Consider the following 14,592-nt stretch of genomic DNA (forward strand, 5'->3'; position numbering starts at 1 on the left):
TTATATAGCGTTCAATGATATACACAGATTATTCTTCTTTTGCCAATCGTTGCTTATTTGTCATATGAAACCAATGGTAAAAATTTTCATTTATGTAACCGTTTTTTTTTTTAAAAAAAAAAAAAAGTATTTCGCAAAATAAAAAAAAATGGTATTTTGGAAGATTGTATTGGTTACAATAGCGTTTGTATGGATTATTAATGAGATTAACAATCTCAACAATAATTTGCTGACGTCAATTATTTCAGGTAAATTTTACCGATCAGTTTCATTTAAAAAATATAAATTCAATATAAATATTGCATTACTTTATATTTTTCTTATGATAACAATTATTAGTATTTTACAATTCTTAATATAATACTTAATAACTTTAATATAAATTAAAAAATTTTAAATGATATGATTTTATTTATATTATAACAAGATTTAAGGTATAAAAAATTTTTTGGGCTCATTTTTGACTGTTCACTAATAAATTTGGGGCATAAATAAAAATTTAATGACTAAAATACTGTCAAATATTTATTTTATTTAACATGACGGACAAATTTTAGGGTAATTCATAAATCCGCCATGGTATATATATACAATTTTAAATAACTCTTGATTAAAGAATAAAATTTTAATTATTCGATTAAAATTGGTAAGTTAAATCATTTTTCTATACTTTATATCCACCAGGATTTCAAGCACAAATTAATAGTCTCGGACATTCAGTTATACTAAAAGTTTGAATTTTAAATTGCTGGCAAAAAAAAAATGTTAGTCTATGATAACAAGTCAAGTTACCCGCATTCCCATGATTTAATTTTATTTATCATATTTTTAAGTCCAAAATTAATTTTTTATGTTCCAGACAAAACTAAAATCTGTAATACAAATAACAATCAATAATAGAGCAAACTTTGATATCAATCATACACGATGCTTTTTATTGTAAAAATGATACTTTTGTTTCCAATATTTTTGTCGGTACTATTTTATACTGTTTTACATAAATTATGTTGTAGATATGCTGGTCTAATTTAAGATATCGTCAGAGATTAAACACAAAGAGACATTTATTTATGTATAATATTTCTTTCATATATGTTGTAGGTGGAAAAGGAATCTATGTGGATTCCGAATCCACATATGTGGATATATATAAAAAGAGAAAAAGGATATAAATCAGGCAATGTATTGGTAAAGGATATCAAAATGTTCAATTGGAAAAAATTGTGAAAAATAAAGAAATTGCCATATGTAAAATACTGTAGTTTAAGAAATTTAATTTGCTTTATCATGTAACAATTTACTTTATCATGTAATTTTCTTATACTTTTATCCATATCATTGCTGACACACTATGAAAATAACAAAATGTATTATGTGCATTGAAAAAAAAAGTTTTTACAGAAATAATTTACGTGCTAAATATTTTGGTCAATAATACATTACTTTTTAAATACAGGTTTAAACTTTTTTCTTTGAAATACCTTTTTTTTATATAACTGGTGGGAGTTTATTTCAATTTCATTTCAGTTTCTAGATGGTTTGTATTAGTCTTCTTTGATTGCTTTAAAAATATATTATCATTTTTTAATCTGCTGAGAAGCTTTGCTGATTAAATATGTGATGCTGTGATAGGTATCACGGTTATAACCGGTGGTTGGTCAAAGACTTTTGACTGACTGTTTGACTGACCGGTTTGACCGACCACCTGGGCAAACCATTTGAATGTTAGTCTGGTCACTCAAATGGTCAGTCAGTCAAAGGTTCTTGACCGGTTATGACTGAGACCATAATCATCATTCATCACTAATATGTTGTGCCATAATTTACCATCATTATAAATAATAGTAGATAGGTCAGTAAATTAGAATTTCGTAATATGTGGCGCAATATTGGACACATGATGTAGATCATTTTATTATGAAACGAATCTGAACCCGCATGGTGATAAACATTAATAATAATAGTAAAATTATGATGTAACATTAAAGGATAGTGAAACAACTGAAACAATACTAACGTACTCTATTTTTCAAAAATCTGGATCCTATTAAACATATAGTAATAAAATATGTTTAAGTACCCCTTCTAAATTTGAATTACGATTTTCCAGAATTTCCCAAATTTTCCCAAAAGTTATATTATGTTTGTTCGTTTATTGTAGACCCCCCCCTCAAACTCTTCATAAATTCTGGATGTTAAACAAACAATCAAATTTGAGTGGCCTAACCCTAAAATAAGTACCCTTAAATTAGTTATATAAGGAGTAACTTTTGGGAGAAGTTGAAAGAGTTCTTACGTTCTGACATCATATAATCTTTATTTTTGAGAATTATTTTCACAATGTAATAATTTTAACCCAATAAATTTTATATTTTATAACCCAAAAATTCATATAATTTTCTGTAATAATAAACCAAGCAACACATTTACCAATGTCACTTGTTGTGGAAAAGGTGGCAGCTTTTCTCGCATGGCAACATACTGCCAGTATCTACTGGCATCCAATCAATACATCAGGACTTTGTAAATACTTTAATTCAATATTTAATTTCCATACTTGTTGTGGAAAAGGTGGCAGCTTTCTCACATGGCAACATACTGTCAGTATCTATTACTGGCATCCACTGCTATTAATAGTATCAATACATCAGGACTTTGCAAATACTTTAATTCAATATTATTTTCACACTTGTTGTGAAAAAGGTGGCAGCTTTCTTGCATGGCAACATACTGCCAGTATCTACTGGCATCCACTGCTATCAATAGCATCAACACATCAGGAATTTTAAATACTTTAATTCAATATTTAATTTCCACACTTGTTGTGGAAAAGGTGGCAGCTTTCTTGCATGGCAACGTACTGCTAGTATCTACTGGCATTCACTGCTATAAATAGCATCAATACATCAGGAATTTATAAATACTTTATACAATATTTAATTTCCACACTTGTTGTGGAAAGGGTGGCAGCTTTCTTGCATGGCAACGTACTGCTAAGTATCTACTGGCATCCACTGCTATCAATAGCATCAATACATCAGGAATTTGTAAATACTTTAATACAATATTTAATTTCCACACTTGTTGTGGAAAAGGTGGCAGCTTTCTTGCATGGCAACGTACTGCTAGTATCTACTGGCATTCACTGCTATAAATAGCATCAATACATCAGGAATTTATAAATACTTTATACAATATTTAATTTCCACATTTGTTGTGGAAAGGGTGGCAGCTTTCTTGCATGGCAACGTACTGCTAAGTATCTACTGGCATCCACTGCTATCAATAGCATCAATACATCAGGAATTTGTAAATACTTTAATACAATATTTAATTTCCACACTTGTTGTGGAAAAGGTGGTAGCTTTCTCGCACAGCAACATACTGCCAGTATCTACTGGCATCCACTGCTATCAATAGATACTTTTCGTCTCCCATTATTTTCTATTACATCTTTTTATTTTCCATTATCTCTTTCTCTCCTGTTTACTTCCCATCATTTCTTTTTGTCTCTCATCACTCCTTTTCGTCTCCCATCACTCCCCATCACTTTTTTTGTCTCCCATCACTCCTTTTCGTCTCCCATCACTCCTTTCATCTTCCTATCACTCCTTTTCATCTCCCATCACTCCTCTTCATCTTCCCATCACTCCCCATCAATCCTTTTCGTCTCCCATCATCTCCCATCATGTCCTATTTCTCCTTTTTGTTTCCTATCATTACTCCCTTTCATCTTCTATTACTTTCCATTGCTCCATTGTTATTTCATTTTTTTATTAGCATCTTTCTCCTTGATCATTGTAATTTACTTATCTTTTTATTTATTGTTATTGTTTCTTTTATTTGTATCACTTCATTAAAAATACAGTGATTTTTTCTTTAAAATCGTAAATGTATGACTTAAATTTTAATATTTGCAAATAAAATTTCATTAGATAAGATTATTTTGAAAAAAATATCATTTGCGATAAAATTTGAAGTTTAGCCGATCAAAAATTAGCTAAAAAAATCTGATCAATAAATTTACTTTATTTATTATACATCATGTGGCATATTTGAAAAAAAAATCCAGGCGACAATCACGTTTAGCAATTCCCTTAAATTTTTACTATTTTACTTTTACTATTTTAACGACACATGTATGTCTACGCACTATGAAAAAAAATCATTTCTCTGTCCGCCACGTGATCATCACCCAATAAAATCGCAAATTTTAGTTTTTCACTCCGGACTTAGAAGATTAAATTTCAAAGCCGCATAATAGGTGTGGCGCAGATTTGTCCTTGCCATACAAAAGGAGGTATATTTCCTTTTTATGAAAATTCATTAATGTTAAATACTGCATTTAATGCCAAGTGCTTTTCAGTTAATGCAAAATGATTTGTATTTAACGCCAAATGCAATATGGTGTTTAATGTCAATCAATATGTACTTGGCATTCCATAATTCTTTTCTTTTAATGACTAATGCAGATCGTGCTTTTATTTAACGCCACCAAAAAAAAAAAAGTACACCAATACAGGGACTAGTGTATTTTCCTACATCGCAGGCAATATAATCTTAAAATTCGCTGCTAATGCTAAACAACTAAATCTCACTATAATGTCCTAACAACGTGACATCATTTATTCTTGCCTTTTGATTATTAATAAGACGCAGGTAAGAAATTGAGATTGTCAATCATTCAACGGAATTTTTAGGAACTTGTTACTGTATTTTCACAAGATTCCTCATTTTTCAATTCCTTTTGTTTTGCCGACATGATTCGACCTCAAACTGGCGAAATTTCTGAACTATTTTGATATAAATCTCGTAATTCTGTTGCCAAAAATCATTAGAATAAGTTTGTGGTATTGGTATAAGTTCTAGTTCCACTTTACCGTCATATGAATCTTGGTACTGTCTTTGAATAAGATGATTCAGAAATGTATCTGTCCCATTTTAAATCTAGTATCATGACATCATAACGTATGCTTTGTCGATCATTAAGACTGGATTTATGGATTCGTCCCGTCTGCCAGAATCACGAAAAATTCCTATTTAAACACCAATCTGATCGGTTTAACTGATGAATTATCTGTCTCAGAAATGATTCTTAGATATTTAGGTTCAAAAATATTGTCCTCCGATATTCCTAGAAAGAGCGAATTCGGGAAATTTTGGGTAACTGTAGATCATTCAATTGCATCTCACATGATGTCATCAATGTAAAATATTTACATTTTAAGGTAGATAATAAAAACCATACAAAGTTACCCGATTTCTTTTTTTAAAATTTGAAACAAAACTACAATCAAAAAAAAAAAAAAACTTTCTAAAAAAACAAAGTGGATATTTTTAGTCAAACAAAAAAAGCAACTTTTTTTTTATATATATATTAAAAGTTCTGCTCCCATTTTTTAAGTCAATCGTCTTCTTTCGTCTTATTGAAACAAATTTTTTGCCCTATTTTTTAAAAAAAAACATATTGAAAATGAGCAACTTAACTGAGGGCATTTTAATAGCGTTCTTTCTTGGTGGAGGGCTTTTATTAATCCTTTCTACGTATATTTTTGGAGTTTATAGGAATAAAAGCGTATGTTATAATAAATAAATTAATCTTTTAACGATAATTATTAGTTATTGACGATTTAATTTATTTTTCTTATAGCATAATAATTTTATTATGTTTAATACTTTGTTGATGAGTTATGATTGGATTTTCTACATAATTTTCAATATATGGATCTTTACTGCTGACCTAGGCCATGTTGATTTGGATTATATGAATTCTATTCCCTTTCTTACTATGTAATGTCAATTACGTCTTTAAATTAACAGACTTCCACGATTTTATCTAAACAGTAGGTTTTTTTTGTAGTTTGCTGACCACATGCTTAATGGTTTTCTTTCATTCTATACTTACTTTCATCATATTACTACGAGAAATTAACAATAATGAACAATTTCGTGCATGGTTCCAAGAACATAAAGTTTTTTGTTTGTTTATTGCATTTTGTTCATTAGGTAATCTTAATGTATTGCACGTTTTAAATTGTAAATTTAATTCTATGGATATATTTGATGCGAAATTATCTTTTACTGTCGAGAAAAAAATCATTCACGCAAGTGCGGTTAGTATAATTGTTGGAGATGTCCCCCGAGTATCTAGTTTGGTAAGTATGGAACTTTTGTATAAAATAACTATATATACAATTTATATAGACTAATAAAACCTGTTTTTATTATAGCTTATCATTCATTTTTTATATGCACCAGCTTCTGCATTTAATCATTTATATGCAATATCTATTATATGTACTTTCTTGTCTGGATTGGTATTCATCATCGGATTCTTTTATAGAATATATGAATCACTGATTAGAGATTATGAAAAACCAACTGCACAAGAATTTACTGCACAAGAATTTACTGCTCAAGAATTAACTGCACAAGAATTAATTGCACAAGAATTAACTGCACAAAAATTAACTGCACAAGAATTAACTGCACAAGAATTAACTGCACAAGAATTAATTGTAAGCAAAAAAAGCAAAAAGCAATTTTCAGAGGCATAACCTTTTTATTATTATTATTTATTATTATTATTGTTTAATATTATATCTTTAGTATAGTTTGTTCTATTAAAGATTGGAACATATCATATAATATACATTAGTTAAATATTTGCTTTTTTAAATTGACTTTTAAAGGTGGATTGAAAACTCGTTTCTATTTATACAATGATGCCCAATTTCTTTTTTAAGATTACGCAATAAAAATTTGAATCATTATGCTATGCAATGCATAATGCATAAAGTAAACGAACTTTACTAAAAAAGAATACTCTTAATCAGGAAATTTATAAAGTGTTTATTTTTAGTCAAAAAAATACGCCAATATTTGCCAAGCTTATACCATAAATAGCTTTGAAGATCGTCCGAAAGCACAAAATATGAATAATTTAAATTATCCAATCAGATTTATAATCCTAATTTTAGAAGTCTTGTGATATTTAGTTTATTTAATTTCCCGTTAATTACAAATCTTATAATTTATTACATAAAATGAATTACTCTATTGAGTTAAAAATACCAAATTGAGTAATTAGAGATTACCTTTATAATCTTACCAAATTTAGAATAAAAGTTTCAATTTTGTAATAGGTACAATAAAATATATATTTATACATAACTGATAAGGAATAGTGTCAACTTCGTGTAAAAAAAAAAAAAGTTTTTTTTTCTCCTTTTTTTTAAAAAAAAAAGAAAATCACGAACTTATATATTAAGTAAATATCCTTCCTCCATTAGATGAGGAGTTAATAACATTAAATATTGATTGGTTAAGAAATACCAAAAATCTATCTGAAATTGCTTCACTTCCAACTACCACCACGGAAATAACTTCCAATAAAATGACATTTTCTGATTCTTCAGATTCTATAAACGAAAAAAGAAGTTCACAAATTAAATAAATTAAAAAAATCAAGAATTGAAAGTGAAGGAAACATATGGAATTTATTATATGTACTATACCTTTAATGATATTCTTTTTTGTTATTGATATGATGTATTATGGAGTATTGTATCAAAAAGATTTTTTTGGATGGATTGCAACAGTTATCATTGTTGATGATAATAATCAACAACAAAATGTTGCTGATGCTAGCGAAGAATTATTAAATGATATTAATAATTTAGAAATCACAAAAGAAATTCTGTAAAGAATTGTTTTCAGGAAGAGAGTTTCTCGAAATGTTGAATAATCATAATTTTTGTTTTTATTTATAATAATACTATTTCTTTTTAAAGATATTAAAGATTTGTATTATATTTTTTTATATATATTTCGATAAAATTTTTGTGTATAATATGCAAATTGAATCAATAACACGTAATCTGACTACGCTGTGTCAAATGTTTTATTTTAAGGCAGCCAGTGTAAAATTTTCATTTGAACCTAAATAATTTCCTGTAATAACATGTTTTAAATTTTAAAGCTACAATAAGTTTGTTTACAATTGAAGGTGGCAATTATACAATAAAATCTTTAAATTCTTAAAGAGTAATCAACAATTCCAATTTCGTGCAAATTTCAATCAAAATATTTCATCTGAAATGATTTATAAAGATATTCTTATTTGTTCTTCTATAATTAATTTCTGCGTTATAACAAAGTTTATAACAAAGTTTTGATTTATTATTTGCAACATTCTCTTATTTGTAACTTCTTTAAGTGCATTACAAAGTTTTTTGTAAGTATCAATTCCAGTTGGAAGTTTGATTGTGGAATCTACTAAAGATATAATTAATACTGTAATAGTTTATACTTATGGAGTTTCGTTGCACCGCTATAAAAATTAGTTATCGTTGGTTGTACTTTTATGGTTGTCAACGTTAACGTTATATTCGTATCAGGAGTACCAGAAGAACCAAATCTTAACATTAATCCATGTCATCTGAACAATTAGTACTATTTACAAATATTTTATTGTTTCGTGGGAAAATTTACTAAGGCTGCGGATTCTGATGTGATTTTTATATCCTTTTTTTTGATTACTAATGATTACTAATACTCGGAAAATTTTGTCATCCCCGAAAACAGCTTTTTGTCATATAATTCAAGAAAATTTTGATCTGTAGGTTAGTACACAAATAACATCCATGTAGGACGAAATGGTGCCTAGCAATCAAGCGAAAGTTCAAGAGAAAAATTTGCATAGTAAAGAATACATTGCCGAGAGTATTGAGAAGATGAAAGAGCTAATGAAAGAATTGTATAGTAAAAGGGTGCGTTGCCGAGAGCATCAATTTTGTTGTTGAGTAAGGGGGCACAAAGACACTGGCAAGAATGTGAAGGATAAATTTTCCTGCAACTTAGCAACAATACTTGCAAGAGATCATGAGGTAGTTGCAGTATGGTTGGAATCTACATCCGATGGTTGTATAGTTTACCTTTCTAAGAACTTTGCTTGGCTTCAGAACGATCTTGTATAATCACGACTCACCTAACAAATATATCTAAAAATGCTCCTATGATCTCAACAGATTTTGAGATTGCTTTAATTGAAGGTATAATTATATACCGTTCGACTAAGATTGAATATCGACTTAAAGAACTTAAGGACGAAATAAATAGGGGTCAAGAGAAGTATGATCATGATGTTATTTCTTTCATAAATTGTACTTCAATTGATGCTAATAATATAGATACATTAAAAAAATCTAAAATATCCGATCTTTGTAACAAGTATTATAATGAATTCAAATCAAAAAAGTTCATATGTTTCACCCAAAATTTTTAAAACATATCAAGAAAGTGGGATCTTATGCTGAGTCTACGAAAGAAATTATAGCATGTGTGCGTAAGACAAAGTACAAACCCCTATTCTCTAAAATTGAAGTGCGTAGAATGCGTCCTATTATCATAGATGATCAACCCATACTTTCGTAGAAAAATATTATCAGAAGGTTTGTTGATGATAACAACTATAAATGTTTCACAGATGAATGTTTGAAAGATGAACGTATAATGAAAATAATGCAAAAAATATATATTTATACAACTACGAACCAACTTCAGCTAGATGGTGACATTGAACGTCGCATATATTTACATGCGGAATTGAACATATTGGTCTATATTATGGACTAGAAAATTAGGAATAGGGTGTTTATTGCAGTATCTAAAAAATGTTGTTACTTGTGTGTACTATATATTGATTTGGTACAAGAACAAGAATATAATGTAATCATATCCGGAAAGCACAAGAAAATATATAGTGGATGGAAACTTCCACATGTATCAAATAACAATTTTAAAATCAGATCCCTAAACATATGCTAAAACATCTTGACCGAATCATAACGAACAAGGTAATTCAAAATACTCGTATTATAATGACAGATTCTGGTAGTTCTGGAGATAGTACTTTTAATCCTGATGATGTATGTAGACTATGGTAGATATACTAAGTATCTCAAGTACTAGAAGTACAGTCGGATGAGAAATCGTGAAAAAGATAAGGAAATTATATTAATGATTTAAATCCTTACTCAATAAAATAGTCAATATTGAATATTTTATGAATAATATCAAGCGATAAGCCATCAGCTGTTTTATACTAATTTTTATTAATCATTTGAAATTTGAAATATCTTTTGATTATTGCACTTATTTTAATTAAATTTAAAAGACAAATATTCTCTTTAACAATTGACAAACAAAAACTATTTAACAAATTTGATCTAATGTCAAATTATATTGCTTAATAAGCTTAATACACCACTAGAAAAGAAGGTTAAATATTAATACAAGATTTCAAATAATAAAATGAATCAATTACTAAAAATAATTTACTATTATAATAATTTACTTACTTCATCATTTACTCCTAATATCTCATTATGACAACAAACTTCTTGAAAAGTATCACCTCTAATAGTAAATTGAATATCATGACTACGTAAAAATTCAACTTGTCTGTCTGAAGTAGAATCACCATTACTATCATACTTTTTCTTAATGCTAAGATTAATAATATCATTTGATTTTAGAAAACCCTGATGACTTTCTAATTTACTGTGCTTGAAGTTCCATTTATTTTCATCTCCGCCACAGCTTACTATAAATATAACAGATAATATTAATTTTTTTTTTGTTATCTCAATATGTAATGTAAGTTATTGTTACCTTCTGTATGTTTCTCCCATACCCATGTTTGTTTAGTCAGCGGAGATTTGTAATAACCATAAAGACCATAAATAAAATTCCCTTGATAACCCTCGTAACAAATTCCAAGAAACTTATTAGATTTAATGTGTTGTAGCCCAATAGAAGTACCAGCATAAGTAGCTAACTCTTTATCATTAAAATTAATTTTCCATAAAGAATTTGGGCCAGGTTCTGGACTCTCTACAAAAACCTAAATTACATTTACAATAGAGAAATTTAATTATATTATCATAAAAAAAACAAAAATTATAAAACATACTAATTGAGTCTTGCTTCCAGTTTTGTAACACAAATTTTCAATTGAACTTAAATATTTTCCCGTAGCAACATGTTTCAAAGCTACAACAGATTCATTTACAATTAACTCTGACAAATATATAGCAAAAACTTCAAATTCTTTAATTAATTTATTGATTGAATCAACATTTTCCATTTTCTTGTAAAATTCAAATGAAATATAATCAATATGATTCATCGGAAGTGATTTATAAAGATATTCTTTTTGTTCTTCTATGTCATTAATTTCTGCGTTATAACAGGACCCCGAGCAATACTGAAATAGGTAACAAGAAATAACGCGTAGAATAGGCTAAAATAATCATGAAAATCTTTCCTTTTTTAGATAAATTTTGATAACGTTGGTAAGAAATATATTACTTTATTTAGTAACTGACTGACGTTATCATAATTCCGGCCCTGAAAAAATGCGTAGAGCTAATAGTAAAATTTTGCCAATTTCCTATGACCTATTTATATATTGTTCGGGGTCCTGTTATAACAAAGTTTCCTAAATCTCGAAATAAATGTTGAAGTATTACCACTTCTACTTTCGGGAACATACTTCAATAATTGTAACATTTTCTTATTTGTATTTTTAAATACTGTAAAAGAAATATCTTCTTTAAGTGCTTTACTAAGTTTTTCATAAGTATCAATTCCAGTTGGAAGTTTGATAGTAGAATCTACTAATGAGATAGCCATATCTAAACATGTTAAATTGTATTTTTTACGCCAAAAATAATCATATTTTTGAAGGTCTTTTATCCACTCATCCGGATGAATATTTCCATCATATTTTGGAACATCCATTTCTTTTATATAAATAACACAAAAACAGCAAAAAAAAAAAAATTAAAAAAATGAATTTCGGCGTTTTTAATTTCCTTAAAATTAAAATTTGTATTCAGATCGACATACCGGTTTTTAGCAAGATTTAGGTGCACGTGACGTTTGGCGCACGATTAAGTTGATTAACTGTAAAATAAAAGTATGTCAAGTTATATAATAATAATATTTAATGTTCAATTAGATGTACGGCCTGCATTTTGAGAAAAAAGCATGTAAAATGGAAAATATTTGAGAAAGAAGAAATTGTTCGATCTGTGCATCTAGAAAAAAAAATGGGCCATTTTTTATAGTAATTTATTATGAAAATTTCGTTTATCAAATTTAAACTCGAAAAATATTAACTATGTAAAATATTAGGTAACGCACTCTAACGTGACGTAACAATAAGTTAGCACTTAAGGGTAATTACTAAGGATCTACCTTATGTCCATAACTAAAATGACATGACATGAGAAAATATAACATATAAGATTGTACTTTGTAAAATTACCAAATATAAAATTTGGGGTTTCAGCCGGTATTATAAATGAAAGACTTTTGTATACTAGTCTCTCTAGTTCCTGTCATCTTTTAAGCAAATTGTTGACATGTAAAACAAAAAAAATAACCAATATACTACAATTGGTTAATTAGATTAACAAACAGTGCATTTATACTTCATATTACAGCTTGATCTTGTGTTTAAATTAAGAATAGTAATTACAATAATCAAAAATTTCAATAAATTATTAAAAAAACATTGCTAAAATATATTATTAATTGGAAATTTAAATTTATTAAAATAATGATACGCCAAGATAATAAGTTACTTCAAACGTGACGTGCAGGTTACGTTAAATGTCAGAATGTTACGTTAAACGTCAAATGACGTCGCCTTGGCACATTTGCCACATACGATTTAATGATGTAACACAAAAGAGGATAAGTTAGCACCCATATTTATCATTGATAATTCATATAGAAGCAATTTAATAAAAAATTAGTTACACTGGTATTTTATGAGGATAAAATACTTGTACGTAAAATGGTATAAAATCGTTGAAATTTTTAATGATAATAATGAAATACTGTATATAAAGGAAAATTTTTATACTCAAATAAAATTATAATTTATGAAATATGAAATATTATCACTATTAATTTTTTGAATTGGAATATAACATTTTAAAAAGGAATGATTTATCGAAATAATTATATCAATATATGAATATGATTTTACTTCATATTTTCAATGAATACCTGAAATAGTAACCTATAAACTAAACTTTAATATTACTCGCTAAAGTTATAACCCGATGTTCAATAAAAAAATTTAATGTTCTGTGTGTTTAAATGTTTAATAAACTAGGATAATTAAATGATGTATTTAAAAGAATTCATTATTAACACAATATTCATTTATTGTGTTTTATAATCATCATCTGAATTTTGTGATAAAATCCCAATGTAATGGATGGATTTTCTCAATTCCAATGGAAACTCAAGATGACGTCATAATCTGTTGACAAGAAAAACCATTCCTAAATCATTGTTCAATTTTATTTGTTAATTTAAGTACAAGGCGATTCGGCTTTAAATATCATCATCAAAATAGCATGGAACCAAATATATACATTTTCAGATCGTATTCTAAATTTAATATATTTATATTAACCTGTACTATTAACTTTTTGCCCTTAATATGAATTGCTCCCTAATGAAAAAAATTTCTTCAAACATTTTATTTACAAGAAGTCAAGAATTATATCGAAGGATAGTATTGACAATAAATGAATATGAATAAAATTTATATATAGTCAATTACTCAATTTCAAGATCGTTAGCTAAATTAACTCTGAGCAGATATTTAACGCTAGTCCAAATTTAATTAATTTTTCTATTTTATAATGTAGAAATACTTGATAGTTATCATAACGAATTATTTTTATAGTAGTATCGTTTCTGACTTAGCCAAGTCTTGAAAAGACTGGTCACCAGACGTTAAGGTTGATTAAGATCCATATATACCCACACATTAAAGGATCAAAAGAAAGAGAGAAACGTAAGTATGTATGCAAAATAATATGTGGGAATGGAATTAATAGTATTACCAAATATCTATGAATAAGAAGTTTGGGAATATACAAATATTGAAAAAAATGTGCTAATCGAAGAAAAATTCGAGAATTGTGACTTGGTCAAGAGAACGGCGTAGTGGTGCCTGCACTTAGTAATTTGATAATTAGTTTTTATTTTTAGTTAGAACAATAAAACTTGAAAATTATAACTTTGTTATTTATATTATTCATATTATCATATTATATTTTGTAATCCCAGTGTGAGGTCATATGAGTTTGGCGTTGGTCATCGATAATTTGAGTTATAAATCTTCGAATGTTTATTGATAATATTTGAGATTTTTGAATATCTTTTAAAAAAATCTTTATTCAAACCTGTATCCTGTTTTGAGTTACTGGACAACAATAAAGTCAAGAAAAAATTTGGTCGGATAGGTACTAACTTTCCAAATATTAAGGAAACTGATTGAGAATAGGTTAATTGATGAATTGAATGAATGAAGTTAATTAAATTCCATAACAGATAATATTAAGGAATTTACATAGTTCGTAATAAATACCACAAAGAGTAATTTTCAGAGTCATATAATTTGTACGTATGGTAACCGGAGCCTGTTATTTATTGATTACTTTTTTTATTATATTAGAAATTTGCAAAAAAAAATATTAAATTTTAAAAAAATAATAGATG

General features: G+C 27.5%; 3 protein-coding genes across 3 annotated transcripts; 2 read left to right on the forward strand and 1 right to left on the reverse strand.

Moving 5' to 3' along the window:
* Positions 1-5,473: 5,473 nt before the first annotated feature.
* Positions 5,474-6,557, forward strand: OCT59_013598 (uncharacterized protein; the record flags this gene model as incomplete). Its single annotated transcript, XM_025330106.2, has 4 exons — positions 5,474-5,575; positions 5,651-5,790; positions 5,861-6,155; positions 6,231-6,557. 4 exons carry the CDS (start codon positions 5,474-5,476, stop codon positions 6,555-6,557), a joined length of 864 nt encoding a protein of 287 aa, XP_025184730.2.
* Positions 6,558-7,492: 935 nt separating this feature from the next.
* Positions 7,493-7,705, forward strand: OCT59_013599 (uncharacterized protein; the record flags this gene model as incomplete). Its single annotated transcript, XM_066141629.1, has 1 exon — positions 7,493-7,705. One exon carries the CDS (start codon positions 7,493-7,495, stop codon positions 7,703-7,705), a length of 213 nt encoding a protein of 70 aa, XP_066001752.1.
* A 2,510-nt stretch (positions 7,706-10,215) lies between these two features.
* OCT59_013600 (uncharacterized protein) lies at positions 10,216-11,805 on the reverse strand (the record flags this gene model as incomplete). The annotated part of the gene is made up of 5 exons (XM_066141630.1): positions 10,216-10,269; positions 10,362-10,606; positions 10,675-10,906; positions 10,976-11,241; positions 11,535-11,805. The coding sequence occupies 5 exons, from the start codon at positions 11,803-11,805 to the stop codon at positions 10,216-10,218; spliced, it is 1,068 nt and encodes a 355-aa protein (XP_066001753.1).
* Positions 11,806-14,592: the final 2,787 nt, after the last annotated feature.

The sequence above is a fragment of the Rhizophagus irregularis genome, chromosome 21 (assembly GCF_026210795.1).
Source record: "Rhizophagus irregularis chromosome 21, complete sequence".
Lineage (NCBI taxonomy): Eukaryota > Fungi > Glomeromycota > Glomeromycetes > Glomerales > Glomeraceae > Rhizophagus > Rhizophagus irregularis.